Source organism: Rhea pennata, chromosome 3, assembly GCF_028389875.1.
Source record: "Rhea pennata isolate bPtePen1 chromosome 3, bPtePen1.pri, whole genome shotgun sequence".
Lineage (NCBI taxonomy): Eukaryota > Metazoa > Chordata > Aves > Rheiformes > Rheidae > Rhea > Rhea pennata.
In genome coordinates, this window is record NC_084665.1 from 57,382,599 (window position 1) to 57,406,784 (window position 24,186).

At 36.4% G+C, this 24,186-nt stretch overlaps 1 protein-coding gene across 4 annotated transcripts; it reads right to left on the reverse strand.

Annotated features, from left to right (window-relative positions):
• Window positions 1-512: 512 nt before the first annotated feature.
• LATS1 (large tumor suppressor kinase 1) lies at window positions 513-23,901 on the reverse strand. 4 transcript variants are annotated; one of them, XM_062572372.1, is made up of 7 exons: window positions 23,882-23,901; window positions 15,557-15,707; window positions 12,276-13,804; window positions 5,902-6,484; window positions 5,166-5,348; window positions 4,812-4,918; window positions 513-3,820 (listed from the first exon to the last, which is right to left on the reverse strand). In XM_062572372.1, exons 1-7 carry the CDS (start codon window positions 23,897-23,899, stop codon window positions 3,296-3,298), a joined length of 3,096 nt encoding a protein of 1,031 aa, XP_062428356.1. In that variant the 5' UTR covers window positions 23,900-23,901; the 3' UTR covers window positions 513-3,295. The 4 variants fall into 4 exon arrangements, 3 of the variants coding, with proteins under 3 accessions (XP_062428356.1, XP_062428355.1, XP_062428354.1); XM_062572371.1 differs by lacking the exon at window positions 23,882-23,901 and adding an exon at window positions 19,862-20,395 and having other exon boundaries at window positions 15,572-15,707; XM_062572370.1 differs by lacking the exon at window positions 23,882-23,901 and adding an exon at window positions 19,862-20,395.
• Window positions 23,902-24,186: the final 285 nt, after the last annotated feature.

A 24,186-nucleotide genomic window follows, 5' to 3' on the forward strand; every position in this document is an offset into this window, starting at 1 on the left:
CTAAGAACCCACCCACTGCACTGCCTGTTAGCTAAATATTAAATGGAGTCTAAATAAATCAGTCCCACTCACAGCTTTGCACTTTGCAACAGCAGAAGGTATGTCAGTCTCAAAGTGATTCTCTGGTCATACATTCTATATATTCTACTACAAACTGAAGACAGAAAAGATACAGCAAGAGGGCCTGCCCTAGGACTTAATGTCACTGAGTATCAGAATAGTATTTACAGTACAGTTACATGATTATAGAACATTTTATAAATACAAATTATATGTATACATAGGGCACATACAAGAGAAATTTCTTTTCATTCTTTACAAAGTAAAAGTAAACTGAAACAAAACTTACTGTAGGATCTCACAGCTGCCGGTTGTGAGCATCTCTTCTTAACTGCCAGTTCAAACCAATCCCATGACAGATCACTACTGAAATACCCACATTTTAAGAACCCTCTGAATACATACGTGAAATGTGAAACTTATGGAGTTCCAAACACAGGTAAGGCATAGCATGTTAGAGAAGCATTTATTTATATGGAACTTTTCCACTCAGAGAAGGACTTGAACTGTAACACACTGCATTTTTGCACACCCAACCCCCAAACTCCCAAAATATAAAACGGCATCATATAGACGGAAAAATTCAAACAAGGAACAATGGAACTTCTAACGCTAGGCAACAGAAAATGCCAGAAATGTCTACTGAATTCCAAGGATGTGAATTATTTCTGTACTTGTTTCAGAACAGAACAGTATTTTTTCAGTATTTGCACACTTGTTTAAAAGACTCAAATATTTATTTTAATAAAAACTATTGTTTTAGCTCACATAGAACTGTGGTGCCTTCAGAGGATTTCCCCATCACCACCCTTTAAGCACATACGGGCTAAGACATCAGTTATACTGTTAGGAATATATTGCAGGAAAAGAAGAAATATATTCGGATAAAAAAAAGTAGCTTCAATAGACAATTTAATGAAGAATGGACATTATTTTCTCTGCAAACTTCACAAACTGTCACAAGTAAGGCAAGTTTGATTAAATTACCTTTAACCAGTAATATATTACACTTTACTCCAGGAAAAGTAGACCAGTTTTACTGGGATACTTACTATGAAAGAGGATAATCTTTGAAAGTTTATTTACATTGAAAACAACCTTTTTTACATAATGTATAAAATGGATAGCTATATACTGCAGCCATTTTATAATATTTAAGCTAAATAAAATAATTCTTAAAAGCTATTCAGTTTTGACAACTGTAGGACAAGCGGAGAAAACATGAATCATTTTTTAAGCTACAATCTATTTCGATCGTAGAAAGTAACTACCTATTAAAAAAAAGTTTTTAGTAATTGTCTTTTCATCATAAGCACTTCAAAGTGTAAGGGTGAACAACCTCAAATATTTTTTTCCTGTGTTAAGTCTCTAAATTTCCACCATCCCTCCTCTCTTTACTGCAGTTCACTTCCTCCTCAGTTATGCAATATAAACTATTTCTTCAACTACATTTGAAACCAGATCATTCAAATGAGCCAGGCTACAAGAAAAAAAAACTCCAAATATTAAACACCAACCATTTTTTTTCATTGGTCTATTATTTAGCACAGAACCACAGGCAGCTGCACTGGCACAATAGAGAGAGACACTGAAACACAGACGGGGAATAAATGGTTGGAAGAGCACGTGAATTTCCTAAACCAGCTTGGTGAGAAAAGTAAGCTAGTAAGTGGTGCTTGCTATGAGAACAGCTATGAATAGCAATTCCTGATGTATAGTTATAACACCAGCGCAGCAGCACAAAACAATAATTTTTAAAATCAGTAATGCTTACAGGTACATTATTAAGATTAGCCATTGGAATTCAATTCCAGAAAGAGAATGTCTAAAAAGATACAAATTTAACTAATAGTGCACTTTCTTTATCACTTTGCTAGCTGCAGGAGAGAGAGAGTGAGACAGGGAGAAAAATGCAATCCTGTCTTCCACAGGATTCCACTCCCGGTCTTTTCAACAGGGAAGTTGTGTAGAGGTCTGCCCCCGATAACCTCAAGAGGCTCACCATCCTCCCACCATGAGACCAAGGGATGCCTGCTCACCTCCTGTGAAAAACTACAAAAGCAGTAATGCAGAACAGAGGAGACAGTTCCTAGTTTTGTTTTGAACTGGGCTGTGAAGGAGGCAGCACTCAAAGTGTAATGAGAGAAACTGATAGCTCACAGAGACTGTGCATGGTATTTATCCACTCTCAACAATGGGGAAAACTGCTGAAGCCAAGTAAGTGAAACTGGTCTCCTCAACAACAGGCTCAAAAACCGTAATTTTTAATCTTTTCCCATTACCATCTCAAGTGTAAAAGAAAGAAAGATAATCTAAAATTTATTTTCCAAACTAAAAATTCTGACTACAGTACAATTTTACAGAGTTTACAGTATGGTGTAATCAGAAAATTAAACTGAAGATTTCAAAAAGTATATTTCCTACACTTTTCCTCCCATAACAGAACTGATGACAGAAGAACAAGCCATTTATGAGCAAATACTCCTTGTGCTTTAAGAGTACCACACGTGTTACAGGGTTATTAATTTCAAATTCACCCATTCAACAGAACACTAGTTTTAATGCTTTATCACTTTACAACCATAGTGTAGTCAAGACTGATGCTTTCTTGTTCCAAAGCTGAGAACTATGCCATTACTGCAGTGGCTACAAATATTTAATCAGACAAATGGCTCAGTTTTTCCAATACTCTAAATAACTAGGCTAAATATTGTGAAAAGGGAGGGTACAGCAGCCTTTTTTTTCAGAAACAGATCACATAGCTTTATTAGTGTAAAGTAGGTTTTATGTTTGGTCAACGCAAGGAAGAACTGTCATTAAAAAATTCTGGAACAAAGATTTGTTTTTTAGAATTATTTAGTATATGTACAAATAGATACCAGGCATCTCTTTAGGGGAAAAAAAAATCACTATTTCCTATTTTGAGTACTTAGAGTACAGAGACCTGACAATAAAATTCAGGTCAATTTTTTTCATCAAACATCAACTTTCTTCTAAATTAAACAATTAATAATGTTGGAATAAATTAATGTTTGAGAAGGATTTCCCTGTATTTTGGGGAAACAAAATATATGGGAGAGGGGAAGACATAATTGTCTTAGTGTTTTTTTTTTTTTTTTTGTAAAAAAAGGTGCACATATTCACCCTAGCAATCTTCTGTCAATTCTCTTATTAAAAGAGACTTTTCAAAACATTCAGCTGCAAATAAGTTTCTCATCTGTTTTTTTATTCTCTACTAAACATAAACCAAGTCACGATTTTGAACCCCTCTGCCTGCCTGTTCGTCATCCTCATTGTCGTCATCGTCATCTGACTGCTGTTCTGAGTTTTGTGGATTACCATATTCATATTCAATGGGCTTTGGATTGTTGTAAGGGTAGCCATTGTCATCAAAAAACCTGCGGAATGTGAACTCATAAAAAGCATGTTCAGGATGTTTTCCATTTTTGTACCATCCGTTAAGTGTATCATTTATGTTCCCTTCCTTATCATCATCACTCCACAATTTATCTGGATCAACTGGATCAAAGTTTGATGTGTCTGTAGGATGAGCAATTTTGGGAATGTAGAAAGCAGACTGCCGCCGCAGATCGCTTGAAAAATCAATTGTTCTAAAAAATGGATGAGCTTTTATTTCATCTGCACCATTTTTGCCTAAACGATCTTCTGGCCCTCGGCAGAGTTTAATAATAAGGTCGGAGGCCTCTGGAGTCAGTTTAGCTTGAGGTGGAATATGAAGAGCAGTTTGCCAGTTGATAACCTTGAAAGCAAGAAGAAGTGTTATTCTATTTATTATTTCATAAAAATAACCCCCCCACACTGAAAATAAAAAAAAAAACATCATTTGACAGAGTAAATGTTTTCACAATAGAGTGAAAACTTCAAGCTGCTTTTTCAGAAAGGCAGGGAATATTTTGTCTGTGAATTTCGTAAGATCTAGATAAAATTTATTCAAACTCCGGGTCTAAACTGGAGCCTGACACAGAGTACCCCTGCCATAATGCAGCATAGGCATCATAAAGGCCAGTGTCTGGAACCTGAAAAAAGGCACTCAGCTTACAATCATAAAAAGAGAGAGAGGTAAATGGATTTTGAATTACTTGATGCATTGGAAAGATAATACCTTTAAAAATCAATATTGCACTACATATGGGCCAATTAGTATCTTGCAGGCCAAATGCAGCTTTGCAAAAGTGGCACTTGCAGAAGATTTCCCCGGTGGATTTTCTTAAATGGCTGAGGCTCAGGAAGGTAGGGACCAACAGTTCTGAGGAACTGTAACTCTGGGCAGCCACTCTAATCCACTGTTCCTCCACCTGTGCATACTGAGCAGCAGCATATACTCCACCAAAAGGAAATCTTCTGCAGGTGGTAGCAGGAAGATGAGGAAGGCAAATATTGTGAAAAGAACACCCAGATGCTGGAAGAAGGAAAGAAAAAAAGTGAGGACTTGGAAATGGATGCAGGAATAGAATGGTTCAGATTTGACATGTAATTAGTAGTTGGCATATTTAATGCATGAGTACATAAAAGATATGATTTTGATGCTTGAAGATCCTCTACAAAATATATGTGTATTACCACAGTAATATAACATTGTAATGTAATCCAGTTACTTTATAATATACCTGTATACACTAGCACTATCTAAAAATCACTTTTGATTCCATCACAAATTAGAAAGATTATGTTAATTTCAAATGCACTTTTTTGGCTTTTTCAGACTGTTAACATGAGATTTTTAAATTTACCTTCATTTGTGTTTCCAGGGGTGTTTGTGCCAGGAAAGGAGGCTGCCCCACTAACATTTCAAAGAGAATTACTCCAACACTCCACCAGTCACACAATTGTGTGTAACCTGAAACAAAGTCAAAACTAGGTCATCAAAGCCTTTGTATAATTTAAATCTTTTATTTATAAAAATAAAAAGGTTTTACTAGAGAATTCTAGTCAGTACTAATCAGTGCTTACGACCTCCATGTTAACGATGATTTTTTTTTTGTCAAACATTGTATAGTTGGCAAAAATACTTGTGTAAGAAAGCTGAAGCGCGCTATAACAGATATCAGTTACTCTGCAGTAAGATTAGAGTAAAAACTCTTTACCTGTTCGTAACAATACTTCTGGTGCAATATAATTAGGTGTGCCAACAAGGGAATGGGCCAGACAGCGCTGATGCTGACGTGCAGCCCTGCGTTCGAGTGGTTTCAGCCGATCTCCGCATCTGCAGTTTGCTGGGTCACCCCATTCATTGCTGAAATCCATACTGTCTTGACGTGCGTGATCACCTACAATTGAGTGACAGTTGCCAAAATTGAAGAAAACCTGTTATTATGAAATCTGTATCTCACCACTCCTAGTACTTTGAAAATTTCTTTGCTCAAGATTTTTTTCCATTTTTTTAAGGCATCCAGTAGGCTTTGAAAAAGCCTACTGAAACATTTCTCATTAATCAATAGGCTGCACTGAAAGGAAGTACAGGAGACACTTTTGCAAGATCTTCAAAACTGAACTAGGGCTGTATCTATGTAATTACCTGATTACAGCTGTGATTTTTTCTTTCCAGCTTTCAGAAACCACTAATGGGACAGTCTGTCTAAACAGTCTGTCCCATTAGAGCAACATAGCTTTTTTTCTTCTCCCTTAAGGAATCAAGGCCTACATTTGCAAAGTCTAAATGTTGCTTTCTGCAATGTGAATGGTGTGCAGATACATTGCTAGATGCTTTGTTGATCAGAAAAGAAATGTCACTATCACTTATCTACTCATGTATTATTTAAGCCCTGGCAAAGAATTGATGCTTCAACAAAATAAGAAGGAAGTGATTTATATTTCTCTTACCACTCTGGTAGTATTTTGAGTCGTGGGTCCATCGAAAACCTGTACAGAGCCCGAAGTCTGTTAATTTAATGTGACCATCACGGTCTATCAAAATATTATCAGGTTTAATATCTCTGTGAATAAAGCCCATTTTATGAACACTTTCAACTGCACAGGTCAGTTCTGCTGTGTAAAACCGTGCCAGATTTTCTGGAAAGACACCCATTCTAATTAAAAGACTCATCATATCACCGCCTGGAATGTAGTCCATTACAAAGTACAAATTGTCCTTATCTTGGAATGAATAGTACAGACGAACCACCCATTCATTATCAGCTTCTGCAAGGATATCCCGCTCAGCTTTAACATGAGCAACTTGATTCCTAAGCAATACATCTTTCTTTCTCAGAGTTTTTGTTGCATATAAAGCATTAGTATCCACTTTTCTTGCTAGGCAGACTTCTCCAAATGCCCCAACTCCCAGAGTTTTAATTTTTACAAACATCGACTTGTCCATTTTAGCTCTTCTTAGACGAATGTAATTAGACTCTTTCTGGCACAACATTTTCCTCATTTGATCTCGGGCTTCTGGGGACAATCCAACCTGTGCAGCAAATAGAATTAAATCTGATGAGTGAATAGTACTCTTAACTCTTGGTGCTCTTCATATAATCAGAAGACTTAGGCAAAGCAAACCAAATACTTCTATCTAAAATGTGGAAAAACATATATATATATATATATATTTAAATTTATGTATTAGGATTCTATGAAAACACATAGGAGTGATGCAAAACAAAATGTGTGATCTAAGGGACACTTTCAACAGCAAAATGCACAAGGTGCCATGCACCTGCAGTTACTTGAGAATGGAATATGCTCTCAAGGAGATAAGAGGGTGAAAAAGCAGAAGACTACCCTCCCTTTAGGTAACAAGACTGATGCAGGACAGAAGCCATTAGCGCTCGCTCCCTCATAGATACTTCTTTTTCATATTAAATTCTCAACTCATTAGTCAAGTGGCTTCCAAACTTCTGGACAAAGTCACCCTCAGATTTCATTCAGGATCACCAGCATAGCCATGTAGCTTAGAAGTTTATAAATTTTCCAGTTTAACACATTTTGAAAGACTACTTGCTATGACTTCAGACTGCAATGGTCTGCAGTCTTTGTTTGGGATTCATTAAATTAGGCCATAAAGTGTTCTATATGCTTGTTTTTTCATAGATGCTCTGGATTAACAGTGTCATTGCTAAACTGATTCTTTACATTTTAATGTATCAGCCTGAAGATTTTATAACTATATGTGAAAATAATTCCTCTGCAAGTTTTTTTTTTTTTTTTTTTTTTTTTTTTTTTTTTAAGTGTTTCCACTGATTCTCTTAACTGAAGAGATCTGTCGAGGATTCTGTCCTTTTCTGCTTCTTGGAAAAAACAAAGAAAGCCTGAAAAGTTTTCTGATTTTTTTTTTTTTTTTTTTTTTTTTTTTTTTTGGTTAAAAACGAACTCTTATCCATCTTGGAAGACAACACTGCATGTGCACATCTAATAAATGGATATTAAAAAAAAATCAGATGGTAGGAGTCAAACAATTTGCATTCGTACAATTGCTCAATGCTTATCCATCTTAAATCAGTAGAATTTAGGAAGTTTCCGTTGAAGAATCCAAACCCTTCTTAAAGATATATGATCAAACTTTACAAACAACAAAGAAGTCTCAAGAAAACCAAGTTAAAAAGCAGAAGCAAATATATTTAATGCTTTTCACTCTCCCTACATATCACTGTTGAGAGAAAGTGGGAGGGAGAGAGAGAGAGAGAGAGAAAACTTTTCAAGCTTTCCTTTGCTGTAAAAAGAACACAGTCCTTCAAAAATCTTTTTGATCACATTTGGCTACATAATTCATCTTTTTACTAACTTTGCTAATTTCATAGTCACGACAGAAATTTAGCTGAGGGTACAATGACTGCATTAACTACTTCCCTGATTATTTAGAGAGCAAAAGGAAGCCAGGAAGTGCCTCGTAGCAATAAGCTTTTGAGAGCTAACTAAGGAGCTGCAGTAGGAAAGATTTCCACTAGCTAGAGTGGAAGTCACTAAACTACCTAAACACGCCAGCTGAATTTCAATTATAGGAAGGAGTGAGTATGCAACTCTCATGCTTACCCATACATCTACACAGTCTAGAATCTTACCACACACTACTTCCATTGCTCACCCAATCCAAGCACGTCTCCTACCACTCAACTTTCTGCCAAAAGCCAAGACCTGATCTTCCCTTCTATCACAAAATCCATCTCTTTATAGCAGAACTTCAGTCACCCTCTCTTCACTGCTTTCCTCTCTATGTTCCAGTAAGTTGGGCAGGGCAATTTCTTTGAAGTGGCTCATTCCTCTACACAGTATCAGTCCTTGACTTCCATCTCTGTGTGCCCTTATCTTGAACGAACACCCTTAGTGTTCGTTCTGGTCAACAATACTAACATCGTGACAGCTGAAATACTCATAGGCCACATGTAACTCATCAGCTAAAGCGCAGCAACCCTTATCTACAATAACCACTCTGAGCATTTTTGTCATACTCCAACCTGGATTCCTTCTAGTATACCTTTGCTGGCTCCAATTCATTTAAAGCATTCCAGTGCCATCTTTCTGGAAAAGTTTCAGGCCCTGGAATCAAAAATCAAAATATCCCTTCTTTTTGGTTTTAATGTGAACAGAATCTTCTTTCAAATGTTTATGTCCTTTTTTGTGTGTATCACCCCCACATAGCCTTATGTTCATTCTTTCTTTTGCTTTCTTTCTGTCAGCATTTTCAAAGTTATATATAATCCTTTCATAGCATCTCAATTATTTTATCTGCCTTTTGGCTTTGAAGTCACCATCCTACAGCAATAATTTCCTAGTTTAACCTATACTATACCTTCTCTTTTTATTTTCTGTTGGACATTCTGATCACAAAGTTGCATATGGGCAAACATCCTGAAATTCCTGCAAACATCATCACTTCTATTCAACCACTATTCTAGAGGTTTTCCTATTTCTTACTTTCACATCATATTGAATGTTGTGGTACTAACTCTTGCCACTTCTGTCTTGCTAACACTTAAGACACTATTTACACATAGTATTCAGGACCATCATCAGGATTAGGTAACTGCTAGTCTAAACTTGTATAAACCGTGTGTTAATAGATGACTCCTGCTTTGCATAACTTAAAATATAACTTTGAAACAAAATGTAACAGGCTTGACTGAGAAAAAAGGAGGAATAAAAGATCAGTAATACAGATGCCATTCAGAAAGTTAAATATTTTCAGGACACTGTATATCACATATTCAGAAAAAAACCTAATCTATTAAAATCACAGGAAGTTTCTTACAGGCATCATAGCAAAACTGGATCCAAAGGAGATACAATTAGGAAAATGTTTACAGAATGTTTACCTATCCAAATAAACTTCACAAGGCGTATCAATTAAATAAGATTTAAATGGAGAAGGTTGTCTCAAATCTGAGATAAAATTTTTGGTCAAAAATCAAAGAAAAATTCCTAGCCCAAACCAACATTTCAGTAGTTAGGATTGGGTAGTAGTAGTTTCAGAATGGATACAGGAAATAGTTTCAATTCTCTAGTCCAAATCAAGAAGAACAGATTTATGAAGTCATGTTTTCCACAACACACTACTGTAGCAATTCTCAGTTCTTTCAGGACAAAGATAGAGGGGAAGACATGACAAGTTTCCTGTAAATAAACATGCTTAAGGTATATTTCAAAGCAGAAGGTGGGACTTTTGCAAACTTTAAAAAGAGATCTGATGCTGCTAAAATTTAGGCAATGGCGGGTCAGCTCTCATCTCCCCCTGAACCATGAAGTCTGCTTCAGTGCAGCCCTACTTGTACACAAACTGAACCCCACTGATCAGTAGAAAACTGGGAAAGAACATGACCTTAGTAGCAACAAAACAGTGGAAGGTTGGAGTCTCAGTACAGTAATTAATCACTGAAAGTCATGTAAATACAGTCCCCAAGAAGCTCGTAACTTTACCTTCTATTTAATTCCAGCTGTCGTACCCTAACAATTTTTTGTTGTTAAAAATAACCGAAGTACCCTGATCTGTTGCTGTCTCTCCCCAATCCAGTCTTCATTTTTTCCTGTTGTTCATCAAAACATAAATATTCATCCCAGACTGATCACTCTCCTCTGAAGTATTTTCCCTAGAACTCTCCTCAGCTACAGCATCTACCAAAAATTAACCAACTTTATCAACTGCATAAATGCTCACACTCATGCCTCCAATGACTTCTATTCAATGCCAGATCAAAGAGCTTATTGAATTGCCATGCAATGTCACACAATTTGTTCTTACTGCGATTCTTTTTAATCTGGCTGTGTCTTACATCATGATTAGTTGTTTTGGGGGGCAAAGATATTTTCAAAGCTAACCAGTATAATATTTGGACATCAGATTAATGGAAGCAAATCCACAAATACAAATTGCATATTTCTGAGATACCCCTAGGCTACAGCCTAGGATACCTGATGCCATATAAAGTACTAGTATGGACACATTCTGATAGCTTTTTTCTTTCAAGATTCTTACCAAGGGGAAAAAATGAGGGGATTCAATATTTGATTAATCCTTTAAACTTCCTTAAAATAAGTAATGAGCTAGTTTCCCTTTCTCCTTCTCATGAATATCTGCAATATTCTTTGCTGCTGTTGGATGTCTATCCTTTACCCTGATAAAAAAGGAGAAGCCTACTGCAGCATAATACTCCATTTTCCACTCTTCAGCCTGTCATCAAACACCCCAGCTATAAATCAAGCATGAATACCATAAATCTGTTTTCTTCTTTCAAAAACATTTTACTAGGCTGCTTTAAATTCACAAGGAAGGTATCAAGGAAAGTTGTATCAGTGTTTGCCTATCAGTCATACTTATGCCTAGGATACTATAGAAGACAATCAACACAGTAAGAAGCAAAAGTTAGGTTTGCATATCAATATTAGTCTTACATTTAAGTATTCAAATAGTAAAAATAAATTCATGCTTAATTTTGATACAGGTATGCATGCAAAATCCTTTAAAAAGGGATCATGCTATTCTTAAGTATTGTTGCTCCAAAATCTTACTTGCCTACACAGTGACGGAGGCTACAGAGTTCAGGAAAGCTTCCCACACCTTAATAGTTTAAATGAGCTGTTAGTGGAAGTGAAAAGGAAAGAAAGAAAGACTAAGAATAAAGATCTAGAAAGAGTTTCAGGAAGAAATCTTGCTAGCATTTACATATGTTGTGATTAAGTATACACTTGTAAAACACTACAGCTTACAGTAAGAGCTTTCAAAGAGTAGAAAAAACATGGATTTAAAAAGCAGTATTTCAAGAAAGTGGCATAAGCCAAATACATATTTTTAAAGAGCAGTTAAAAGGTATATCATACTTCTCAAGTCTTCAAATACAATTAAAAAAAAAGTTTTGTAAATACACCCTAAATCTCAATTTTTCCAAATCCTAATTTTGCTACTTCTCACTGGTTCTGCTTTTGAAATGACACATGTATACATAAGCTCCAGTGCGTACTCTTTCAATTTCATTCAGTAGAACATGAAATCCCCCCAAAATGGACCACTGGGCAGGAACAGGTTGATTTTACCTGTTGTTGTTGATATGTTTTTCATTATCTCATACAATTATACCTTGTTTAAATAGATACCATTACAACCTGGATATAAAATACTTAAGTAAAAGATACCATGTCTCTTTCATTCTAAAAATCCTGACTTTTTAATACTGATGTTTTGGATGTGAACTTCTTAAAACAAACAAACAAACCTACTACTAGCAACAACTACTACTAGTACTACTACTACTACTGCTACTATAAAGCAACAAACTGCTGAAAGTTAAAGAAAGCATCACTAGGTGACTGTATAAAGGCTTTGATCAGCCTACAACTAGTCATTGCTTTGCTATTTGTACCTTCAATGTTTTGAAAGATCATTACTAAAAATACAGCAAAAAATGCTCTAAAAAATCTGGATTAAATATAATCCATAACAAATCTATGAGCCGTATCGTTAAATCTCAGTTCATGCAGAAATGATTTTCTTTCATCCACCTTATCATACATAAGTGAGATAGATGACTTATATTTAGATACACAAAAATCTTACTTTCAGAACATTTATTTTTAAGATGACAAAGAAGTACCTAAACAAAGCAATGAAGGATTTGCCATATTTCAAACAAAACCTAAAAGTAAACTTCAATACTATGCTATACTGCAATGTTCTGTTTATCTGTGCTATTTAAATATCCTACTATTAACATACATTTCTTAAAATACTGGAACAATTCCAGTCAAAGATTTAGAAAGAAGAAAAATTTTACCCTCATCATTTCATTCTCTAGTTGTTTTTTCCGATGCAAACGCTGCTGATGTGACTTGAGTATATTTTCCACATGCTGCTCCATGAAAAACTTAAAGGCCTGAGGGGAATAGCTTTGAATGCGAGACTCTCTTCGTTCTTCATCTTTCTTGTTTTTTCTAACAGGAACAGGTGATGTTGTTATTTGCTTCTTTTCTTTATCTGTTGAATCAACACATTCATAACTCTTTTCATTCTCTTCCTCCTTAGATAAAACAGGTGGCTCCTCTTTGCTAAGCTTGGGCCCTGTCTCATATGGATTGACAGATGGATTCTGATGCAACAAGTGTTTTGGGTAAGGTGGTGGGGGACCCTGGTAATTTGGAGCCTCTGTAGCAGGTGACATAACTGCCATGTTTGTAGATGGACTCTCAGAGAATGGAATGGTCTGAACTGTTTGCACTGGTTGTGGCATCCAGGAAGGGTGAGTTGGCGCTAAGGCAGTCTGTAGCTCTGGCTTTAACACACGCATGCTTTTTACTGGTTGCTGAATGGGAGCAGGTGTTATAGCTGTTACTGTTGTAGCTGAAGGCTGAGAACTGCTAGAGTGAGTCTGCCTATTTCCGTGATGGTTGTTGAAAGAATTTGATCTTACTGGAACACTGGATTGCCATGTGGGGATTTCATGCCCATTGCCAGGTGATGACTGTGGTTGTGCAGGTGGAGGCTGTGACCAGGGTGCAGGTATTCCAACTACATTTGTATTATAGAGTTCCATGTTGTGGCTATTCCTATTTGGCACCATTACTGTTTGAGGAAGATTTCCATTGGTGTATGCTGAAGGAGGAGCAGATCCTCCTGCCTGCATCTGTAGTGCAGTAGGACTTTGCCTATTAGTTGGATTCATTGGATATGGGGGTGGCTGGCGACTTACAGAGTTCCCAGACACAACATTCTGATGAACTATGAATTCTGCCTGGCAATTGCCATTTTGCATTCCAGCTCTTCCTGAGGGAAAGCTAAATTTGCTGTTGGCAGAACTCTGCATGATTATTGGTTGCCTGCCAATGGGGACAGCACTCATGCCTCTCTGAGCCTGTGCAGAAGAATTTATGGGTGGAGGATTCATTGGCTGAGGTGGATAACCATCCTGCCATGCTCCTGGTGGTACGGGAGAAATGCGAGAGATCATATACTCCATGCTTCCAGAGTAACGCTTTGTTTGAGAGCTTGGTTCCCAGGAAGGAGGTGGAGGAGTTGTTCCCCTTGGAGGGGGTGTCTGTCCTCGAGGAGGTGGAGGAGGTGGAGTGACACTCCTTATCTGTGGTAGAGGTGGTGGATTCACTCTTTGTCCATTGCCAGGATGAGCCTGAGCAAATGCTGCTATGCCAGATCCAGATAATGGTCTTCCTACATCAGGCTGAGAACTGGGACTTTCTGAACGATAAACTACGCCATCTCCCAGTGAAGGGCCATGTCTCTGAGGAACCAAGGACTCCTTAGAACCTTTCCAGCTCTGTCTGCGGTGAACTGATTGCTGCACAGTCCCTCCTTTCATAAAGAGAAAAATGTAACAATAATATCACTACAAATTATTTTATTTTCTGCATTAATTACTACAGCAATATCATGGGAATTTTCAGAGTTAGCATAATTCATCATATATTACATCAAAGATTCATCTTTATCTGGTAATACACACCATGGCATGGTAATTATATGAGAAACAAAGGCAAAGGAACTATGTTACGTGAAATTTACACACATTACAAATCACTCTTCTGAAGATGCATCATATTGCTTAAATTACTGATGTACCTGTAATTTTTAATCAAGAAAAAAATAATAATTTGCAAAATTATTAGGCAAGCTATGTATTTTAAGTATGCATGCAAGCAGCACTCCAATGAGCTCTTCAGTACAAATGCACAAAAATAACAATGGAAAATTAAGTTTAGTCAGTTTGCTGTTCCTTCCAGTTTAACATTTAAAATAGATGAATTGTTCTTTAACTAAATTGAAATTCTCAAAAAAGCAAACAGCCCACTTAAACCCTATGCACAGTATAGATCATCCAAGTTTATTAATTTCTTCATAAGCAAAATTTGAGTAAGTTACTTTCATTTTAACAATTATGTGTTAAAGGGTTGTGTGGAGGCAAGAAATAAAATTGTATGAAAGCAAAACTTACTGAACCAGCTCCAAAATATATTTATTTTACATCTCAAACAAAATTCTGTGCAAGGAATTGATAGTGTATGCAGTCTTCTTGTGCTTTTAACCGTATTATTATTGAGATACCTGTAAATACATACAATACTACAACTGCTGAAAGCCACTGCATCTTCAACAAAATAAAGTGTCAGTTGCTAACTTTGCAAATAATAATGAAAACCACAGCTGAAAGGGTAGTTTAGTATTTACCTAACCAGCTAACCCTGTTTCACAGGCCGAATAAAAACTAATGCTAATCTTGATTACTTTTCTCATGCCTATAACATCAGTTTAAATGTAACTTTACAGAACCAACAGTCAGCACTTGACATCAGCTGAATAAAAGTTCAGTATTTCTGCTGCATTTGCAAAATAGTCTGTGCATATGTTACTAAAACCTGACAAGGAAGAAAACATCAAGATGTATTAAAAATGTGTTTGTATGTTTTAAGAGAGTATTAATAGTGCCAAACTTGTGATTCAGTTGCTGTCCCCTAAAATCCAGAAGAGAATCAAGTTAGCATCAGAAAACATACAAACAAAATCTGGAACCAAACGGAAAATTAAACAGAGATGGAGAACCTGAAATAGGGTATCCGAAAATACAAATACTGGAGCCATATGCAACATATACATATGTTGTGCTACTCCATGGGAAAGTGTATGAAGAGGATGACAAAAAACACTTAAAAAAAAACCTTCCTACGGCACTCCCAGTCTGAACTGCAGTGCTCACCACTAGCTTCAACATGGCAGTTGACCTTAACAGTTAAATATGGCCATTACATCAACTGGGGCAAAAAAGACTAAGATGAAATTTAATGAGAGATGAATGCCATTCCTTAGATACAATGCTAAGAAACATGCAGTGAAAAAGTTCATGTTCACATAAGAGACTCATGCCAAATACACCTATCTTTCAGAAGAACTGTATTACATACTTTAGATACTATTTTTAAAGAAAAAAAAACTAAGTCAACATCTCATTCTCTCCTGTTGGAAGCACATGAAGAAGGAATTCGCTATTTTACATTTTCCACCTGCAAGAAAACACTCATTGAGTTACTGAATTACCCTGGATACACCTACCTGGTGGTTTCATACCTGCGTTAACAGGTCTTGCTGCTGCTGCAACCATCTGTTCCCGACGAGGATCCTGGTAGCTCATTTTACTAATAAATTCAATTGCTGCTTCTATACTACGGTTGTTAGTTTGCCTAAGAGCTTGTACAACCATATCCTAAAGGGAAAATTATATACAAAAAAAAAAAAGAGTTACAAAAAAAGGCAATAATAGCAAGAATCATGGGAATTTAGCCAAATATTCCTCCATAATTTTATCAAGGTACGTGACTAATTTCTCTCAATTTAAAAATAATCTAAAAATCCTATCTCCACAACAAATCCTCAAACACACTTAAACCTCTGGATATTCAGGAAAAAAGTCAGCTTGTTGAAGCACCATATTTTGATGCAAATTCTGTGTCATCTCACCATTCTTGCCAAATTTGTTCATACAGGCATACTGATAGTGATATGCACAGCTCAGGTTACAGCTTGCTTATACAATGACCAGAAGTCTCATCCAAACTAAGTTACTTCATGACAAATGCCCTAATATGAAATTCAAAAGCTTGGTTTTTGCCTCTTTTTCATTTAACTCAGAATGACTTCTGTCAACAAATACTGTATTACTTTCTCCCAGAGAAAGACTTGTGCATGAAGATTATTAGCAGATATTAGCAGAAATTTTACTTTTGAGGTAGATTTGGCCTCTATCTTTTAAAAGAAAAGCTCTGTTAACAGAAAGTATTATGGATCAATGTTCTTTTCTACTGACTTTAATGAGATCAAAGTCAAGCAATAGAGGCAAAATTTCAGAGGAGGTTAAAACTCAGAAACTGCTCTCCCACTTATATTGAATGGGGACTTAGGCAGTTAACTCTGAGTCTGAAGCAAATCCACAGCATAATTCTTTATATAGCTCAGGCTGGACTCTTTCCAGTGGTGCAAGTGACAGGACAAGAGGTAACAGGCACAAACTGAAACACAGGAAGTTCCACCTGAGGATGAGGAAAAACTTTACTGTGAGGGTGACAGAGCCCCGTAACAGGTTGCCCAGGAAGTTTGTGGAGTCTCCTTCTCTGGAGATACTCAACACACGCCTCGACGTGACCCTGTGCAACATGTTCCAGGTGACCCTGCTTGAGCAAGGGGGTTGGACTAGATGATCTCCAGAGGTCCCTTCCAACCTCAACCATTCTGTGATTTTGTGATTCTGTGAAAATTAAGCATGTTGCCTTTTAGTGATCTGTTACAGCAGGATTTTCTCATGTCAAAGTAATCTCTACAGTTTACATTGTTTGAACAGGTTACTTATATAAGACACGATTTATCTACTTCCAAAATCAATGGGAAATAAATGAGAAATTAGAAGGGAAGTAGCCAGTATCAGTTTCAACTTCAAATCCACATTCGTAACTTCACCATGCCTATGTACATTTTTGACATTATAAACATACATGATTACATACAGCCTTCAAAAACAATAACTGAATTTAGTGGACAAAACAGAACCTTGAAAAGGGATTTTAAAACAAGAATATATAGAATAAGCTTGCAGTAAGGTTTACAGACCAGCTGTCACAGTTGGAAAAGGCAAATGTAGCTTTTCATTACACAGCTCCTTCACCAGATGCTTATGCCTGCATTACTTCTATTGTTATTGGCAAGACTGATAAAGCAGTACATTTTCAGCACCAGTGTGGTACCTGATCATTGTGCAAACAGAAGATTTACGTTTTCCACAGTATTTTATTTCCACCCTGAATGTGCTTTTTTAGGACTCATCGTTCACTTACACTTACCAACCTTAATTTACCTCTTAATCAACATTTCAAAATCAAATTTATTGGCTTTTCAGCAAAGTAAGTCTGCAATATATAAACCCAAAATAATGAACTCGCTTAACCAAGCCATAAAGATACACAGAATCTTAAAAGCACAAAACCAGCAAAGTTTTAAAGATAAAACTGCAATTTATGCTTAATTTTCTCTCTCCATTAACCAGAAGACCTGAGGAAGAATCAAAGGATATATTTATCCTCTGGCTGAAGAACAAAAACCATCTTGGTCACCTACGTGGCAAGGTATTAAATGTCTTGAAGTGTATCACCTAACACAGAGTATATGAGGACTGAACTTGAGTCTTAACAGGTGAGAGAGTTCCTGTGAGCTATTTAAGATGTCTTTAAAAAAAAGAAAAAAGAAAAAAATGAACTGCATTCTCTTGTAGTTGTATTACTACATATATCAGCTCACCTTTAAACTTGAATACTACCTATTGTCAGAAAGGGGGAGGGGAGGGAAAAAAGCAACATTCTGAAATATTCTATATACAGAAAAAATATGAGGGAAAAAAATCATTATGTTCCAAATGCCAGGTGCTGACTGGGTCACCAACAATGACTACAGAATATGCAAAGTGAGACCTTTCTCTAGCTTAAAATAAATTTATATGAACTATCTTAAACCCGTTATCAGTATCTCAGTGAACTCTCATGTAAAGCTGAGATGAAGAAACATTGCTCATATTGGTACATCCGGATCAGAAAAAATTAAAACAAATAATTGACTTGGAACCTACTAGGTATCATACTAATCTCTACAGAAAGCAAGCAATACACCAGAGATCATGAAAGTAAAATTACTACATGAAATCTGTTAAATCATGAAAACACTCAATGGATGCGGGAAACAGCACAGTCTGGCTAACTGTAAGTAGCTAACGTGCACCTCAGCTATGATCCTGTTCAAGAAACAATCACAGCTCAAAATATACTCCCATTTCATTCCTACTTGCTGTCTCAGCCCTCCAAGAAAGATGCTTTCCTGTTGCAGCTGTACCTGTTCCATGCATGTTTACAGGCCAGTCCAATATGGACAACCGTGGAAACACAATTCTGAGTTAACAGATGACAGAAACTACTTACCCTGACATTGTGCTTGGAAAAAAAGAAAAAAAAAAGTCCATATAATTGTGGAAAGAGTGTCCAGGGAAATTTCAGTTGCATCCAAGAACAAACCGTAGAAGATTTCAAGATACAAAGCGTCCAACAAAACTACTAACTTAAGACACTTTTCTAGTTTATTCTCTGGCTACATACCCCTCTTGATTTTGTGCAGATGACTGCGGGCTCATTCTATAAAAATGGATCTGAGAACTGATCTAGTATAAAAAACCCTCAGTAACAAACCATACAGCAACAACAAATCATTATAAAATCATTTATCATTACAAAATCCTTTTCATTCTTAATGAAAACGCAGTCTGGATCATGTATTTGAGTAAGCCATGAGAAGACACTATAAGCACCTGATAAAGGGGTGTGATACAGGAAATGCCAGCTTATAGCTTTGGAAAAGTTCAGTCCTGTTAGAGGCAGAACCCTGAGGCATCACACCAGGCAGAACTTTTGAGCTGGTCTTTACTGAGATCAGTGCAGTCCCTGTTGCAGTATGGTGCCATTTTCCTTTGAAAGATGAGTGGTTTGCTAGCTTTCCTTTAATCTGTTTTTGTACTCAGGTTTACAGAAAATACATGAAATGGGAGTAATTTAGTTTGATGTGCACATCCCAAAAGAAACACAACAATTATATTAACTTCTTATTCCTGGAAACCAGGCTGTCCATCAATACAACTCAGATTCTTATTAAAGTGAATGAATGGAAGTAAGCTTAGCCAATAATTTCAAAACACAAGACTGTACAATTATCTAGTTTCCCATTCTTGTAATGACAACTATACCAGAGCACTCACATATATCCAAATTTCCATGAGATACAATCTATGTTTTTCTGTTGAGGATGTAATTCAGAGAAGATGCCCCAGATCTGTTTTTGTTACGTATCCTGTTATTTTATCTGTATCTGACAAAGTACATAATATAAGGATAGACAAAATTATAATGTGAAAAGTGCACTAAAATTCATTTCTGAAACATTTGGTGCTGCTTTTCAATTCAGAATGGCCGTATTTTATCAAAATATTTTAATGGAGCACAATTAAAGATTCTGTTGAATATATGAGGCAAAATCCACGTTCTGAAGAGTCCATTTCTATCCATCTAAAAATGATATAAATAATTAAAATAGCCTACTCCAACCACATGAGATGCTAAAAAGGCCAAACCTCTCTAAATTCTTTTGTTCCTCTCCTTCATTCCCCAATATTATCAGTTTTATTAGATCCACTTAGAAACCTATCAGATTTTCAAGGAAATATTCTGATTACCATAAGCTGTTCAAACAGTTTATGATCAGTCCCCCACTCCAAACATGTACTAACACTTTATAGTTAGCAGAACAACAAATCTTGAAAATAAAATATTTTACCTCATCAAAGCCAGCAGCTTGTAAATCTTGCAGCATTTGTCGATTAACTTCTAATGTTCCTTTGACTGCAGAGCTGGTTTCATTTGCAAAAGGCAGAAGTGAGTTTCGTATCTCCTGCAAAACTTTATGGTATGTTACAAATTTGGGGGGATTTCGGCCTTGTCTAGGATCTTCAGATGACATTTTGCCCATGCTGTGATCAGCTTTAGCAGCATCAGAGGGTTTAGGTAAATTCCTGAGGCTCTCTCGTATTTCCTGTAACATCTGCTGGCTACTGCCAGTGTAGTTACTGGCAGGAAAAGTCTTAGGCCTCATTTGTCTATAACCTTCTGGCTTCTCACTTCTCTTCATGAAAACATGTATATATGCAACCTTCACCAAGGACTTGCGCACACAAAATTCAAAAAAAAAAAAAAAAAAAACACAAACCAAAAAAAAAAAACCAGCTGATAGTTTCAGAACTTGTGAAAATAGTGCCTATTATTCACTGTTGAGCTGCTGTTCCTGTAGTGCTGAATTTTCTCACAACCCAAAATAGCTATTCTGGAACGAAACAAAACAAAAGAATTCCTGTTACACATAAAGGAATGAAAAAATTCACAATATAGCACTGGTGGTAGTGAAATGTTCACATGTTGCATTACCTCTGCAGTGCTGAGCACATTCTATGCAACTTCAGGCAGCCTCTAGTCAACCTAAATTACAAACAAACTGCAGTGGCCTTCTAACATTCCATGAATAAGCAGCATTTTAGATGCCCCAAGTCTGAACAGTCTTAAATTACAAAGGATTACAAATTACAAAGGATTACAGAGGAACTCAGGGTGGTGGACAAAGCTTTCGAGAGCAGATAGGAAACACTGTACATGCTTCCCCCAGTTCCTCCATCACTACTTCTTCCCCTTCCCTCTCTGCTGGTTGCTGCTTCCCTCCTGTCACCCCCTTCTCTCTGTCTGCTCTCTAAAGTTGAAGATGTTGACTCCTCTCTTGATGGACTGAATTACTGATGACAGCTCTACCGAGAAGGCTTGAGCCGAGAGACTGAGCCTTAGAAAGCAGAGCCCTTAAACAGATTTAAATGGAAGATGTTACAGAAAATTATAAACTTGCATAAGTCGATATCCTACCTATTGGGTCCATCAAGAGAGGAGTCAACATCTTCAACTGGTGTACTTTGTATTTCTAACTTCCACCTGTTTGTGCAGCTTAATGGCAGAACTGTTGAAGTTAGAAATACAAAGTACACCAGTGAGAGCATACATATTTGCAAGAATTTCATCCACTGATACTAGTGATATACTAGGAAAAAAAAAACACAATGGACAAGTTTATGCAAGTTTATAATTTTCTGTAACATCTTCCATTTAAATCTGTTTAAGGGCTCAGCTTCCTAAGGCTCAGTCTCTCGGCTCAAGCCTTCTCGATAGAGCTGTCATCTGTAATTCAGTCATTTTTCACATAAGGGGAGATGGGTGGAGGAAGGAAAAAAGAAAACTTAAAAAATGAATCTTAAACTTTACCAGTGCAAAACTGTTTAACAGTTCAAGCATCAAATTCACTGAGAGCACAACTGTGACATTTGGTAAGGGAAACAGAACATTCTGCCAAAAACAAATAAATAACGTTTGTGTTTCGAAGGGGCTGACTCATTAGGGAGAACCCTGTGCTCCGCAGCAAAGTAAAACCTTTGCATTTGTGCTGTGCTGTTAGCTTTGTACTGTAATTGGTATGACAAAGGATATAGCAACCAAGGCGAAACACTATAGAAGTTATAGAGCCTTATACTCTTTTAATAAAACTTTTTGCATCTCTATAGAGGAAGAACATATACTAAAGGCAGTGCAAGATACAAAAATTAAATATTTTACACCTTCTCCTTTTCAAAGGCAACTAAAGCATAGTAGAACTTAATTTATACTGTTCCTTTACTATAATAAGTAACAATAAAAAAATGTTTTTTTTTCTCATTTCTGTTTTTCAAAGTGTTAAAATCTTGCATTTCTAGTTTTCTGAAAGATTCTTTTTGAGGACTCGGATGTTTGCAAGCATCACTTCTCTCTTAAAGAAGTAATGTGTAGACAAAAGTACTTCCCATATCAGACATTTGAATTAAACTGGTGCCTAAGTAGTTTTAAATGGTCTACACAAAATCCATTCTCCCTCCATCCAAGTTTCCCTTTTATGATAACTGCAGTGTCACAAACCTACTACTGATTCAGTGATTGAGGAAGAATATGACAAAAAAATAACAGGAAAAAGAACCCTCTAATCCACATGCAAATTATATATATGAAAAGTACTGAAAAGTACAAAGTATGAATGAAAAGTATCCATATATGAATGAAACCTGAAAGCTTAGAAGGGTAGTATATAAATAAGGATGGAGAAAAAGGAACATAAGGGATAGCAACATAACCCCCTTCTCTTAAGAAATAATTTAGTTTCTCTAATGGAATTCCCTAAATCTGAAGTGCTGTGACTGTGCCCCTAAGCTTTCTTTGACCTGTGCTAAGCTTGAAACTTTAAAGGAATGTCATTTGATAGTGATATTAGGACTTTTTCTGTAGTCTAGTAACACATTGCTTCAGTGTTCACTGAACAAGGAAAAGACCATCGGGCATCTAAGTGAGATTTACTAATAAACAGTTAAGTTTTGCTCAAAGTACTAACTAATCTAGATACTCCAGAAAGTATGCCATGAGAGAAATTAAAATGCAATTCATTTAATGTTGGCCACTTTCAAGACCACTTGAAAACATGCAAAAATTAAGACCACACAAAAAAATACTCAGTTAAAAATATTTTTTTTCCTACAAAGAAAAGTGAGGAAAAAACTTTTAGACCATTTTGCTATAACTTAGCTTTGCTGGGGAATTTTCCTTTCTTTTCAAGACATTTGTTTTGAAAAACATGTGCTGGTACACAAAAGTGTGCGAGGATACATAGCAACACTGAAATTAGCACCTCCAGAGATGTGAAACTTCTATCATAAGTTCATCCCATAGCATATAACAAAGCTGAATACCCTTAGAGGCTTAGTAATTCAGATTATTTGTTCCAATTCAGTCAAAATTAGGAGTAATTACTAGCTCACCACTAGCAGGTAATCTAGATAAAACAGTTGGGATCCATCCTGTGTCAGACAAGTATCAAATGAGAGAAGCAAAAAAAATGTCCAGATTTTCCTTTAACATGTTCCAAAGGCTTGGCATTCAAGAGAAAACACCTGTTTTGCCCCATAATTTTATTTGGTGTTTCCATATTCACTCTGCATGCAACTGAGATAAACAAATGTAACACCCTTAGGAGAACTCCAGGTTAAATTAAGATGACACCTGATCTGCAGATCAAGAGACCTAGAGTCTACTAGAGTCTGCCATTTATTCAATCATATGCTGGGGGGGGATCACCCTGTACGCTGACTTCTTAATGCATTAAAAAAAAGAGGTAATTATTATTTCTTTTTAAAACGCTTTGAGAACTTTAATACAAGGGATGCTCCAAGCATTTGATAACTATTATTTTGTTGGTAACTACAGCACCTAGTATATGGATTAAGCAATCTCAGAAAATAAAGTCACACTTTCACCTAAGTTTTTAGCAGAAGTAGTGGTTTATACCAGTGTAAAGCAGCCAGTCCACTTACTCTGTGCCAGCATTAAGTAAGGCCACACAAAGTGAATCAACCCAGGGAACTTATCCAGATAAAAAGTAATTTTTTATTCCTGGTGAGTTGTTTCTTTTGGCAGCAGTACTGGTTAACAGTTTCACGGGTATGTGAAACTACAGTCTTCTTTGCTCCGAAACCCAATTAAAACAGTCATCTACTTCAACGAAGTATGAAGAAGCAAGCATTATCACTGACTACAGTTCACCTTGCTTTGGAGAACCTCAAAATTCAGGGACCACCAAGTCACCTCCTCTTTCAGGCACTTACACACATTTCAAAACAGTAAGTTTTGACTCATCAGTAAGTAACTCTTCTCAATCATGTACATCTAATTAGCAAACTAACTTTACCTGAGGGAACTGCTGCATACTCCCCTTGCAGTTCTGTATGATTAAATGCCCCTGATACATCTGTTTTTTTAATGCAAATATTTCCACTGATGAAATTCTCTACTTGATGAAGCAGCTAAATCACTTTTCATTCTTTTTCAAAATATAAGGATAAACTATTTTCTTCTACAGGTCAAACTGTAAGGAAAAACAATACCAGTCTATTTACAGTATATCACAAAAGACTGGACCATAAAGAATAGGTGTTTGAACCAACTAAGTGGTTGCAGATGCTGACAGTAACATGCAACTGTTTTCTCAACATC